The sequence below is a fragment of the Microtus oregoni genome, unplaced genomic scaffold (genome assembly GCF_018167655.1).
Source record: "Microtus oregoni isolate MIOR12 unplaced genomic scaffold, Mior012 000006F_ref0000085, whole genome shotgun sequence".
NCBI lineage: Eukaryota > Metazoa > Chordata > Mammalia > Rodentia > Cricetidae > Microtus > Microtus oregoni.
Window position 1 is genome coordinate 41,898,419 of NW_024543065.1, and position 13,402 is coordinate 41,911,820.

General features: G+C 40.6%; 2 protein-coding genes across 2 annotated transcripts; both read left to right on the forward strand.

The window, feature by feature from the left end:
- The first annotated feature begins 1,523 nt into the window (after positions 1–1,523).
- On the forward strand, positions 1,524–2,971 carry LOC121449815 (leukocyte immunoglobulin-like receptor subfamily B member 3). Its single transcript, XM_041654487.1, has 3 exons — positions 1,524–1,893; positions 2,018–2,317; positions 2,631–2,971. The coding sequence occupies exons 1-3, from the start codon at positions 1,524–1,526 to the stop codon at positions 2,969–2,971; spliced, it is 1,011 nt and encodes a 336-aa protein (XP_041510421.1).
- Positions 2,972–3,111: 140 nt separating this feature from the next.
- On the forward strand, positions 3,112–7,742 carry LOC121449816 (leukocyte immunoglobulin-like receptor subfamily A member 5). Its single transcript, XM_041654488.1, has 4 exons — positions 3,112–3,355; positions 3,847–4,134; positions 4,270–4,572; positions 7,598–7,742. The coding sequence occupies exons 1-4, from the start codon at positions 3,112–3,114 to the stop codon at positions 7,714–7,716; spliced, it is 954 nt and encodes a 317-aa protein (XP_041510422.1). The 3' UTR covers positions 7,717–7,742.
- The last annotated feature ends 5,660 nt before the right edge of the window (positions 7,743–13,402 follow it).

The following is a 13,402-nucleotide window of genomic DNA, read 5'->3' on the forward strand; positions in this document are numbered from 1 at the left end:
CGCATGTCTTCTCCATGTTCATGCAGGAGAAATAAAGGGTCATGTGCTCAGTATGTCCCTTCTCTTCTCCATGACCCCAGCAGCATCAGCCTGCATTTTTCTTTGTTGTAGAACACTGCTCTTCACCATGGAAATATTCTGGTCCTATTGAAGTCTCTGTAGCTGTTACTACACACAAGTGACCTGTAGAACATTGGTCCCATCAGTCATCTTTCTTGGTGTTGAGGCTCCTAAGGTCACCCCCTTCCCATCAGAACTATAGGCAGTTAAACGTTGCAAGCATTTTTTTTTTAAGTGGCATAACCATTGAGATGTTTCCAATATTTCCGGGCATAGCAGAGCACACTGTTCTCAACAGTTGGGTGTGAGACTGGTTGTTGATTCAAGTCTGGTCTACAGAGAGAGTTCCAGTACAGCCAGTGATCATAGTAAGACCCTGTCTAAACATTCAAATAAACAAAAACAAAACACAAAAATTCCAACATTGATGACAAGCTTCTACAGGGCCATAATGTAACTCATTGTTTCACCAGCTAGATTTGTATGGAGTCTTGTCTTTGTTTTTGTTACCATTGTTCCATATGACCTGTGTAAACATTGTTCTTGTATCCCTAGGAAACATTGATACAACATCCCAAAGCATCTTACAGACACGTTAGGAAACTGACCATGAGATTGGTCTGTATGAAGGAGTAAAGGAGAACCAAGAGCTAAGAGAAAAAGAACAAGCACCATATCCCTCAAGTGAAGGTGCTAGGTCTGGAAACCAGCAGGCTTATTTTGTGTTAAGTCCTGGTCTGTGATGACTGAGAGCATTTATCCAGATGGAGATGGTTACAGTGGAGATGTTCTGCAGGAAGAGACCACAGTCAAACTTGGGTTTGTAATACTTGTATACAGAATGCTGAGGAAAAAGAAGGAGAAATCTGAGACCTGGATCAGGTTTAAGAAGTTCTGTCCCAGAAACAAAAACAAAAACTAAAGAACCACAGAGAGATAGAAGCCACAAAATCTTTAGCCCAACCCATCATAGCCCAGGAAGAAAAGAGTCAGGCAGTAAGTTAGAACAGTTCCTCTTTCAGGGGCTGCCAGTATGACAACCTCAGGACTGGAACCAGAAACCAGTTTGCATAGGCCACACATTTTGTGTTTGGGTGTTTGGAAAGGAGATCATCTGTCTGCAAACTTGTGTCAACTGGAAGATGCCATGACCCCATTTCTTATAGTGCTACTGTTTCTTGGTGAGATACCACCTGGGGAGGGAGAAATATTCTCTGAGAGGGAATCCACCTCACAATCATGATTTGTGCAATTGAGATGTCTCAGCAGCTCCAGAAGGCACTGGGAAATGGAGGTCGTGCTCATGTTTCATTGTAAACACTCTCTTCCAGGACAGAGCCTGAACCTCTGGAACCCAGCATCAGCAGGTAAGTTTCTTCCCAGCAATACTAGTTTGGACATCCTTATTGGGGATAAAAGGGCACTCATGAGCAGAGCAGATGGAGAACAGCAGGGATTGCATGATGTTGGGGATCCGTGAAAGGTTCTGGGACAAAAAGCTTGTATTAAAGGGGGAGTTCTGGGGAACCAATTGTCAATTTCTTTCAGGGGTCCTCTCTAAACCTACACTGAGAGCAGTGCCAGGAAATGTGGTAGCCACTGGGAACCAGGTGGCATTCTTGTGTGAAGGGCCCTCAGAGGCCAAAGAATATCGTCTCTACAAAGCAGGAAGTCATGAATACCTGATACCAACAGCCCTTCTAGAAACTGAGAATAAGGCCAAGTTTTCTATCTCTTTGGTTCAATGGAACAATGCAGGCCAATATTGGTGTTCTTATACAAGCACCAGTGGCTCATTAGAAAACAGTGACATCGTGGAGCTGGTGGTGACAGGTAACAGAACCCTCCCTCAGCCCCTGGATTTGCCTTAAGGGGGCTCCTTTCTCAAATATGAGAAGTGGGGAACAATGTTTCTCATGAAAGTTCACCTAACAGGCTTTCTCTGCTCTCCTAGGAGTTGACCCCAGCAATGTCACTCTGTCAGCCATTCCCAGCCCTGTGGTGACTTCAGGAGGGCGAGTTACCCTTAAGTGTGAGTCACAAGAGCCGTATAATATGTTCATTCTAATGAAGGATGGTGAGAAGTTTTTGAGTCCTAAACCCTCACAGAAAATATACTCTGACATATTTAGAGCCCTGTTCTTGGTGGATCCTGTGACCCCCAACAAGAGGTGGAGGTTCACATGCTATGGTTATTACTTGAGCAGCCCTCAGATGTGGTCAGTGCCCAGTAACCAACTGGAGCTCCTTGTATCAGGTAAGGAAGTGCAGTACGTTCTTTTCAGTATAATTGCAATTGACACAGGGTCCCTGGAAAATACCTGATTTGTGCTGGGTGGTTGACAGCCAGGGCTACTGGACTCAGTGTCACAGAATTTCTGATACAGCTGGTCTTGAAGTGTAGAAACTATGGATGATACTTAGATAGTGAAATCTAAGATTCATGTCAATGTATGGTCCTTATGTGTACCTCTGATATTGAAGATCAGCTTATGTGTTAGGGGCAATTGTGACTTTCTCTGTGACATTTTAGTGACAAATGCACCTACTTTCTTCCTACTTCTTTGCAGGGACCCTTGAAAAGCCCACCATATGGGCTGACCCAGGCTCTGTGATCACCTCAAGGAGTTTTGTTACCATCTGGTGTAAGGCAACACAACCAACCCTAATCTATGTGATATATAAAGAGGGAAGCCCAGATCCTCGGGACCAACAGAACCAAATAGTCTACAATAATAATGCAAATCTCACCATTTCATCTATGACAGAATTGAATGCAGGGAGATATCACTGCTACTCATACACCTCTGCTGGATGGACAGAACGCAGTAACAGCTTAGAGCTGGTGGTGACAGGTGAGAGAAACTCAAAAATCCTTGCCCCAGAAGTCACTCTCCTGAAACACTGCTAAGCACTATTTCCCACAGGAGGAAAGCCATGGGCGGCAATTTAGACTGTGTGGTCAACTTTTATTTTCCGTGTGTATTTCTTTTAGGAGTCTACAACAAACCCATACTGTTGCCACTGCAAGACCCTGTTGTGACTGTAGGAATGACTGTGACACTCTCTTGTACCTCAAATCATTCATACAACTGGTTCATTTTAACTAAGGATGATCAGAAGTTCTTGCGCAGTCAGTGTTCACAAGATAAAGACACTAGGTTATTTCTTGCCAAGTTCCAAGTGAAACCATTGGCCGTCAGCCAAAGGTGGATGTTCAGATGCTATGGCTATTACACAAGTAATCCTCAGGTGTGGTCAGAAGGAAGTGATGTATTGGAACTTCTGATCTCAGGTGAGGGTACCTCAAGGTCTCTGTAGAATCATATTCTACTAGACACAGGATTCCAGTTTAGATCATGGTGTTCATGTGTTTGAGGATTCAGGGTTCCTGAGTCAGTGGACACAGTATGCAGACCATGAGAGTCACTGTATAGATAATGAGGGGGGAGCATAATAGGAATGGAACCTGGGAGGGTCAGGAGAATGATGTGTCTTCCCATGACATTATTTGTTCTTTTTCTTTTTTTTCTTATAAATATAGTCATTTATTTTTTTTATTTAAATTTATTTATTTATTAAGGATTTCTGCCTCGTCCCCACAACCGCTTCCCATTTCCCTCCCCCTCCCCCGATCAAGTCCCCCTCCCTCATCTGCTCGAAGAGCAATCAGGGTTCCCTGACCTGTGGGAATTTAGGGGTAAAGTTCAAGATCAAGAGCAAGTTTGATCTTTACTCTGAAACTGTTTGATTGGCCCCACATCCTTCTCTTCTACTTCCTTGTAGGAAAACTTAAGAAACCCACTTTGAGGGCTGAGCCAGGAGCTGTGATTGCCTTAGGGAATAGTGTGACCATCTCGTGTGAGGGGACCAAGGGAATGCAATCAATGTATTTCCTCTATAAAGAAGGAAGCCCAGCACCCTGGGACAGTCAAACTCCAAAAGATCCTAGTAACAAGGCCATGTTCTCAATAGCATCTATGGAACAGCATCATGCAGGAAAATATCGCTGTTACACTTACAACTCTGCAGGTTGGTCAGAACGCAGTGACATGCTGGAGCTGGTGGTGACAGGTGAGAGGACACTAAGTGTCACAATCTTTGGCTCTGTCCTCAGGAATAATCTTCCGTAGGTGTGCTTCCTCAGCTTTTCTGCTGGAGATGCTATGGGCTGTCTTTCATTAAACAGGCTGCCTCTTCCTCTCCTAGGTGTTCACCATGTTAAACCTACTCTGTCAGCTTTGCCCAGCCCTGTGGTGACTCCAGGTGGTAACGTGACCATTAAGTGTGTCTCATCTAATGGATATGATAGGTTTATTTTGACTGGGGCAGATCAAAATTTCACCAAGTCCCAAAAGGCACAGTTTATACACACTGGACAGTCCCTAGCTCTGTTTCCTGATATCACTGTGGCATCCAGCAAGAGTGGTCCCTTCAGATGTTATGGACATTATACAAATTCCCCCCATGTGTGGTCAGAGGCCAGTGACCCTTTGGAGATACATGTCTCAGGTAAGGAAGTCTCATTTACTCAACTGTTTGTCACCAGAAACCCTTTGTCATATGTTGTGCTGTTTCGAGGAAAGTTTAAATCCATGATGGCTAAAGGAAACTGTTGAGTGCTAATGGCCATGGCACTGTAGGGCAGGATGGGATGTGGAATGTATAGAAAGATACAGCTGTATGACTTCGTGAGTCTCGTGCTCTTAGGATTGTCAAAGAATCTCTCTCTGCCAACCTTCAAAGGCCCTGTCCTGGATTTTGGAGAGAACAAGATCCTCAAGTATTCCTCTGAGATAAGTTATTACAGATTTGCTCTGTGTAAGAAGGGGGAAAGTGGCCTCACCCAGGCCTCTGTCCATCAGTCTCAGGATGGACATTTTCATGACAATTTCACATTAGGCTCTGTGAATTCCTCCATTGGTGGTCAGTATAGATGCTTGGTGCACGCAGTTCCTCCTCTGAGTGGTCAGCCCCCAGTGATCCTCTGGACATCCTGATCACAGGTAAGGATTTTAGTGCATTCAGTTGGGACCTATCTTGGCACAGGATAAGCTGGGAGGAGACCTGGAATTCATCATCAAGAGGATGATGAATATCTCACAGAGAAATAGGTCCAGGTACAAGGATTGCACAGTCTGTTAAAATATAGAGAGACTAGGTTCTGAAATGGGGACTCAGACCAATGGTTGCAGTCCTTCACTCACCAATTTTCATCTCGTTATGCTACTCTGCAATTATACCAAATTTCTCTGTGCATCCAGGCACTATTGTTTCCTTAGGAGAGAATTTGACCCTGCGGTGTCAATCATCAGTCCTAATGGATACTTTCCTTCTGTTCAAGGAAGGTGCAGCCCATCCCTATTTGCATCAAAAATCACAGTCTCAAAATCAGTCAGAATTCTCCATGAGTGCTGTGATCTCAGCTCTTAAGGGTTTCTATGTATGCTTTGGTTCCCAAAGCTCATCCCCTTGCTTGTTGTCATACCCCAGTGTCCCTGTGGAGATCATAGTTTAAGGTGAGATGATCCAGACCTCTTTGAGCTCAATTAATACAGGATAATTGACCTAGGAATTGACCTAGAAATTTAGAATTAAACGGTTCCTTCTTAATTAATCATCATCTCACCTTCTGCATGGGAGTCCAGAAGATTTCTGGTAGGAATTCTCATTTACTCAACATTTGGCACCAGAAACCCTTTCTATAACTGTTAACTAAGAATCATAATCTTTGTCTTTTAGGAGTCTACAACAACCCATACTGTTGACACTGTAAAACCGTGTTGTAAACTTAGGAGTGTAAATTGCATGGTTCCATGTAAACTTATTCATATGCCTGTATAATATTATTTTGTTATGTTCACATGCATTTATAATTGCAGAATTCGATACAATTTTATATGGTTTTATATATATATATATATATATATATTATGTGACTTACTAATATATGAGTGTTCCATTTAAATCATTTCTATCTTTTCCATTCTTCCTCTCACTCTTTCTGTGTTTTTCAAACCTTATAAAATTTGTTTGCCCCTGATTTTTAATTGTTATTGTTTTACAAAACACACACACGAACACATAAATGCACATCATACAGCCTAGCTTGAGATTCTTTTGATTCTTCCATTTTCTAGCCTTGTCTCTAAATGGTTTTATCTGAAGACCTCACAGATTCACCATGTGGTTTGTCTCCACTTCCTGTTGTCCACTAGTTGCCATCTGATTTTTTTTTAGTTTGATCTGACTTCAGGACATACAGAGGAGGAAGAGACTATAGAATCCATTATTCTATAGTCATTATTCTGGTCTTCTTTAGGCAACTATACTTTTGAAATTTCATGGGTTTAGCTTCCTTCTCTTGCCTTGAAGTCTCTATTGTGTAGCAGGAATCTTGTTTCTCTGGCTGTTGTAACCTTTCTACTTCTCTTCTTTATATTTTATATACACAATTTGTGTTGTAGGAGTACCCATTTGGACTGGGCAACCAAGCCACCTTATTTCTGTTTTGACCAGTTGTGAATTTTTATAATCATCCTCATCTGTAGAAAATATGCATTTTTGATGAGGGGACAGAGCTAAACTTACCTGTGGATATAAGGATAAGCACTTAGAATGAAGTCAGAAATCACATTGGTTTAGGAACATGGAAGTATTGCTTTCTAATCTAGAGTCCATAACCTCTCCAGACACAGGTATAAGTAATATATTTTACTTCCATGTTGGTCTCGTATTCTTTGATGATTTAGCTTACCTTCTTATGAGAACATATCTACTTCATGGACATTGTGAGCACATCTTTAAGTTCTTGTGGTTGAACTCTTTGTGTTACTAACAATGTGATGATTAGAGAATGAGATGTTAAACATCATGGGAACTGGGTGACTTGAGTGCAGGAGGAGAACCCAGACTGTCACTATTTCGTGCAACTCATATTCATGGGACCCCGATGACAAGACATTGTCTGCATCTTGGGATCTCAGCCGGTGAATGAGTGAAAACCAATTTCCAAGGAAATTAGCTTCCAGGATTCTTTACTACAGCAGAGCCTCTTTATTTTAAACTGGGAGGGTGTAATTTTCCATCTTAGCTTTCTGAAAAACAATACACTTGATTCCAAAGAAGAACTTTGGCCACAAGTTCTGAACTCAGAGCATAGTCATACTGAAGTAATCAAGCAAAAGCCCAGGAGAAAGCCTGCTATAGCAGAGAAATGGTTTGTTCCAGATCTTCATTATAGCTGTCATGAGTATAATATGCATTTCTGGGAAATAAAAATGCACAGCTTCACAAAAGAATCAGTTCTCTTGAGCACTTCACACGTGGATCATGCCGTTGTTTCTCAGAAGTGCCTGAGACCACCAGCCAGCCACAAAACATGTCAGAATTCACAATAGGTGAGTAAGGAAAATTCTGGTTTGGGTATGGACACCGAAGGTCAGATTGCATACACAGGAGGGAGCTACTCAGAGTGGAAATACAGATTTATTATGGTGGCTTTGTATGGTCCTGACTGTTTGTCCACAATCTCCAGTCCCACAGCCTCAAGATCACACAGTGGAGAACATCATTCGGATGGGCGTTTCTGGTTTGATTCTCACAGTTCTTGGGATTGTGCTGTTTGGGACTTGCCCCAGCCAGAGAAGACCTTGATTGCACCCTAGAAGTGAGGACGAGAGATGGCCACAGGCTTACATCATTACTATCTGAAAAATTAATTTGTTAATATTTAGTGGTTTTGTTTACAAGAAAACTTAATGTTTAAAATGAGAATGAATTATGAGAAAAGATTCAGGAATCACATGTGTTTTGGATGCAGGAAAGCATCAAAATGTTGGATTGGATAGCTAGCTCTTTTATCACCACGTTAAGGCTTGTACCCTCTATTTTACTGTGGACTTTGAAGAATTATTTCCTTGGTCTCTATTTTAGAGGGGAACTTATTGTCCCTTTAGTATGGTTTGGTCCTGATCTTTACATATCTTCTGTTTTCCCCAGTTTCTTGTCATACTTTACTTTATTATAAATCATCACATTCCCTATTAGGAACATCTGCTTTGGTGTAAGTTTTTACTACTATGAATATAGAATTTGACTCAATAAGAACAACAAAAAATTAATGGACACAATTCAGATTCCCATATTCTAAAATAACCGAATATAAATGATGCTCCCAAATTCTGTACTCTCACTTAGGTATCCTATTACCCACACTCATTGTGAGTTTTCTGCTAATTTATAAAAACATTGCTGTCTAGTGTTTAAAGGAACTATCTGGTGGGACACTCTTGATGTAGTTTCAAAAATATTCTCTTAATTAGGGCTGCTCTATGACATTTGCTGATTGATGTGTATACTCTTTTGAATGGATACCTTGATGTCCCACCTTCTTCCTGTATTCCAAGGTCAGTTAGTTCCATAATGCGAACAACAAGGAGCAGTGAAAACAGCAGACATGGCCCCCTTACCATCTTTGCTGTTTCTGTGTGAGGAGGAAGAACACCACCAAATGCTGATAAATCATTGCATTCTCACAATAAAAGATATTTGTTCAGTCCTCAATTAATTATTTGAAACCTTTGAGATCCATGAAAGGAGACATTTGTCTTATGCATCCCAGCTGTTTTGTTAAGGTTAGTTGTGTACACTCCATTTTTACAATCCCTTGTTCTCATTAATTGTATGAAAACTGGAGTATGTACTTGGGACTCTGAAAATGCATAGACCAAGAGAGATAAAACTAAGACACTGTCAAGAGGGATATGGTAAGAATGAGGACTTAAAATAATCAAGTCAGCACAGAGGTATAGAGGTCCTGGTCAGACCATCATGGCTCCTGAACTTTCAATATGTTTCTTATGCATTATCTTCATCAAGGTGATTGATGTGGGAAGTCACATTTTAACTATGATAGGAACTATTTTTGGGACAAGGAGATACTGGTGTGTATAAAACGAAGAAGTGAACTCAGCACCAGCATGTATTCATTCATCCTTCTCTGCTTCTTGTATGTGGATATAAAGCTTCTAGCTGCTTTAAGGGTATGTTGACTTGGTATCTCTTTTAATCAACTGTACCCTGGAGCTGTGAGCTGCATAAGTATTTTCTGCATTAAGCTGCTTCCACTTCTGATGTTTTTATTTTATCACAGTAGCAGGAAATGTAACACAGAGAGATCTATGATCCCCTCACTTAACAATATTTGCGTGTTGACCACTCAGGGTTATGCCTGTTTTCTACAGGCAACCACACTTACTATGAGCACATTCCTACACTGTGACATGTGTTCAGGCAATGGTATTTGACAGCACTACTCTTCTTCCCCCACCTTTCTTCTTTAGCATTCCCTGAAACATGAAAAGGGGTATACAGATGTGCTGATTAGGTCAAAGCATTCCATGGCCACCCATTTTCCATACATTTACAAGCTACAAGTTTGTACTATCAATATATTATTGACAATTGCATACACAGATGTTTGACTAACACTGAGCCGAGTACTAATCCCTTCATTTAAACATAACTAATGCAGTATGACACCATGTGAATTAAGCAAAAATAAGAGTAGCAGATTCTACACAAGCGTGTATAATGCTTCCTGCTGTGGATTTTTGACCCAGTATTATAGTACAAGGCATAGATGCTATTCTGTTGAACGTAATTCATATAACATAAGAAAACAGTCATGTAGTACAATTAATAAAAACCTAGAGATATAAAATGGGGTCCAACCTGAATGTCAGAAAAGCAAAAGAGCCAGTCACTGGCTCTTACCTCTACCTCAACCCGAAATGATGATCCTTCCTCCCGGAATCGCAGAATGAAACTGTGTGTAAGAACTGTCTTCTCCTGATTTATATTCCTCCCTAGTGCTAGGAATAATGGTGTGCACCATTACTGCATGTTTTCTATGGCAAACTAGTGTGGCTACTGGGAATAAAGGAGTGTGTCATCAAGCCTGGTCTATAAGGCTGATCAGTATGGCTGTTTTACTCTCTGAACTTCAGGCAAGCTTTATGTATTAAACCACAAATGAGCCATCACTATACAGTCATGTCACTGCTGCGCCAGTAGGCAGGTGGAGCCTTTCCAGGAGGTATTATAGGTCATAGTCTTCATAGATGGTAGGATCGTTGTTGACTTTCCTCCCTTAGCAGTCTACACAACACATTCTGGATTATAAATCTAGTGAAAATAGGAAACATCCAGATAATTTTTCCAGTTTATTTCTTAATGATCTGCAACCAAAGTTCATGATATCTTCATTATTTGATGAGAAACCAAAATTGATGACAGTACTTTGTACCATTTTTGTTGGTGTTTCTGTGTTTCCCTTGACTGACAATTCTGACTCTGAAATTCCTGATCCTGAAAGTTCTGTTTAAAAAACAGTTGCTTCAGCAGAAGGAGGGAGAACATGAGCAAAGAAGTCAGGACCACGAGGGATGCAACCACCCACTGAGACAGTGGAGCTGATCTATTGAGAGCTCACCAAGACCAGCTGGACTGTGACTGAAAAAGCATGGGATAAAACTGGACTCTCTGAACATGGCGAACTATGAGGGCTGATGAGACGCAAAGGACAGTGGCACGGGGGTTTGATCCTACGTTATGTGATGGCTTTGTGGGAGCCCAGCCAGTTTGGATGTTCACCTTCCTAGATATGGACGGAGGTGGGAGGTCCTAGGTCTTACCACAGGGCAGAAAACCCTGACTGCTCTTTGGACTGGAGAGGGAGGGGGAAAGGAGTGGGGGGAGGGGGAGAAGGGTGGGAGGAGCGGGCGTAGTGGGGAAGGAAGGGGAGGGAAGTGGGAGGCTGGGAGGAGGTGGAAACTTGTTTTTTTTTTCTCCTTTTCTCAATAAAAAAAAACAAAAAAAAAACAGTTGCTTCTGGGAATTATCCATCTAAGCAATTATCTACTATTTCAACTCTTTTTAAATTTTATTTAAATTTTATATATGTAGATGATAAAATACCGTGTTTCTACAATCTTTTCAATTAAACCTTTGTTTTTTTAACCCACTCTATTGACTTTTTCTCAAAGTCAGAATTGAAAGCCAGATTGTGAAAGTCGTCCAATTCACCAGACTGATAGATTCCTACAGCAACCCAGAAAGAAAGGGAATTGGCATAATCTTACCCTGTGGAAGGAGCAAGGAGTTTATGGTCTACTTGAGGTTGAATAGTTTTGTGTTATCCTTTTCTTAAATGGAAGCTTGAAACATTCGTCAAGTGAGCATAGCACCTGGAATCTTAAGATAGAATCTGCAGTGCATGAGAAGAAGCTGTGATAAGCAGGTTAGGGATGAGGAAGAAGCATTGATGAGGTTTAGATGAAGAAGGTTGATAAGGAGAAGAAGCCTTCTCTAGCAATGAGGAAGTCAGTGCAAGAAACTTACTGGAAAGTAAAGCACAAACCAGACCATGAGGTGGGTGAACTTCCTTCAGTAGGTCAGTTATGTCTTGTCAGCATTTCCAGATCTCCTTCTCCTATGATCTTCTGTCTTGTAATGGTCCTATTTACTCCTTAGTCAACCCAGGAAGACTGTGATCTTTAGCTCTTGTTTCCCCACTATTACTGCTATTAACTCTATAAAAATTCTGTCCTGACAGATGTCCCTGTTGCTGTCTTCCAGTTCCTGTGCTAACTTTGAAAGGCTACTCTCTAACCTGTTGACTACAGGTTGCTCAGGGTACTCCAGAATTCTAGTGTTTGTGAACCATCACCCATTCTGTGATTTAGTGATTCAGCTACCTTTTAGTTCTTTCTGTTTCTGTAACAACTCCCAACGTTGGTTTTCTCCTCATTTTAATCACTATAATCTATCATATGTTCCCTATCCAGCATGAACAGATGTTTGTTCATAGCTCCCAGGGAATAGTTTCATACACTGGGCTTGCCTATCAAGTTTCACATGCTGGCATATGGACTTCAAGTGTGTGTGTACAGTTCGGAGAGATCTTTAACGTCATGCCTAAATTGAGAACACTAAATACATATGAGTATTATCCTACCAAGTTATTACTGTAACTCTCTGAGACCCCGATGACTTCTTATTGGAATATATTGGAACACAATTCAATGTCTACAATACAGTTTTCTTTTCTGTACCTGGGCATTTCCTTTTAGCTCCTCTAGCATTTAGTAGCTCAGAAAACAGCATTGTCATCATCAGAGGATGAGCAGGTGAAGTTACCTGATGCTGAACTTACATCTTCCAAAATTATTAACTAAGTTAACCAGGTTTCTTTATAATGATAGAGTGTTAATGGTCATGTTTTAAAAATAGAAAGTGAGCAGATACATATTTAAGGGAAAATAAAGCTTGAGATTGGCATTTTTGTTGTAAATCAGTAGATATTGAGATGGAGCTAATACTTTAGTTTACCTATATGAAGTGCTGGCTGTTCTCCTGCCAGGGGCGGGGGTACAGTGTGATTTTTAAACTGAAACTGTGTATTTGGACCTCCCTTTGGACTGTCATCTCACAAATATGACATGTAGAGGCTGATTATTAACTATGCTAGCTCAACCATACAATAAGCATGTCCCACTAGCTCTTATAACTTAAATTAACCTATATTTTTGTTAATCTACATATTACCACAAGAATTTTATCTCTCTCCCATTATGTGTGTTCAACTCAATCTACATCTTGATGATATCTCCTGCATTACTCAATTATTTCCTCTTCATCTCTTTGCCTGGAAATCCAACCTATCTCTCTGACCTGTGTTTTGACTGATCGAGTTTTTATTATCCCCATCATAGCAATACATCTTCACACAGTGCACAAATGTCCTACACCATTTCCCCAATTTGTCTAAAAAGAGTAAGGCTTTCAACTCTAACACAATAAAATTATATACAATAAGAACTACTATCAATGAAGAATTATATTCACAAATCCAGTCTACTTGTATTTGAAAAATTTGGAGAAATTACTCTATTATCTCTCTTATCTTGATGAGTACAAAGTTTTATACCTAATCTGTTATAACTCATAAAAATATCTTTTTAGACTTAAAATATCTTCTTAGATAAACAACTTAAGTTTTTATGTTTTTTAGACTTCAATATGTTTTATTTTATTTATTTAATTATTTAATTATTTATTAAAAATTTCAACCTCCTCCCATCCTCCCATTTCCCTCCCATTCCCCTCACTCCCTATCTCCCTTGTTCTCCAGTCCTAAGAGAAGTCAGGGTGCCCTGATACGTGGGAATTCCAAGCCCCCCCTTCATCCAGGTCTAGGAAGGTGTGCATCTAAACAGACAAGGCTCCCTGATGATATGCAAGATATTCGTCAGTATTGCTATAGGATAGGGTCATTTCA

What these genes read in the sequence shown, in the direction of transcription:
- LOC121449815 (XM_041654487.1), top strand. Translation starts at nt 1,524, where the DNA reads ATGTTGGGGATCCGTGAAAGGTTCTGGGACAAAAAGCTTGTATTAAAG. An exon ending in CGTGGAGCTGGTGGTGACAG is followed by an intron (nt 1,894 to 2,017) that starts GTAACAGAACCC and finishes CTCTCCTAGGAG; the next exon opens with TTGACCCCAGCAATGTCACT. An exon ending in ACTGGAGCTCCTTGTATCAG is followed by an intron (nt 2,318 to 2,630) that starts GTAAGGAAGTGC and finishes ACTTCTTTGCAG; the next exon opens with GGACCCTTGAAAAGCCCACC.
- LOC121449816 (XM_041654488.1), top strand. Translation starts at nt 3,112, where the DNA reads ATGACTGTGACACTCTCTTGTACCTCAAATCATTCATACAACTGGTTC. An exon ending in GCTGGAGCTGGTGGTGACAG is followed by an intron (nt 4,135 to 4,269) that starts GTGAGAGGACAC and finishes TTCCTCTCCTAG; the next exon opens with GTGTTCACCATGTTAAACCT. An exon ending in TTTGGAGATACATGTCTCAG is followed by an intron (nt 4,573 to 7,597) that starts GTAAGGAAGTCT and finishes CACAATCTCCAG; the next exon opens with TCCCACAGCCTCAAGATCAC.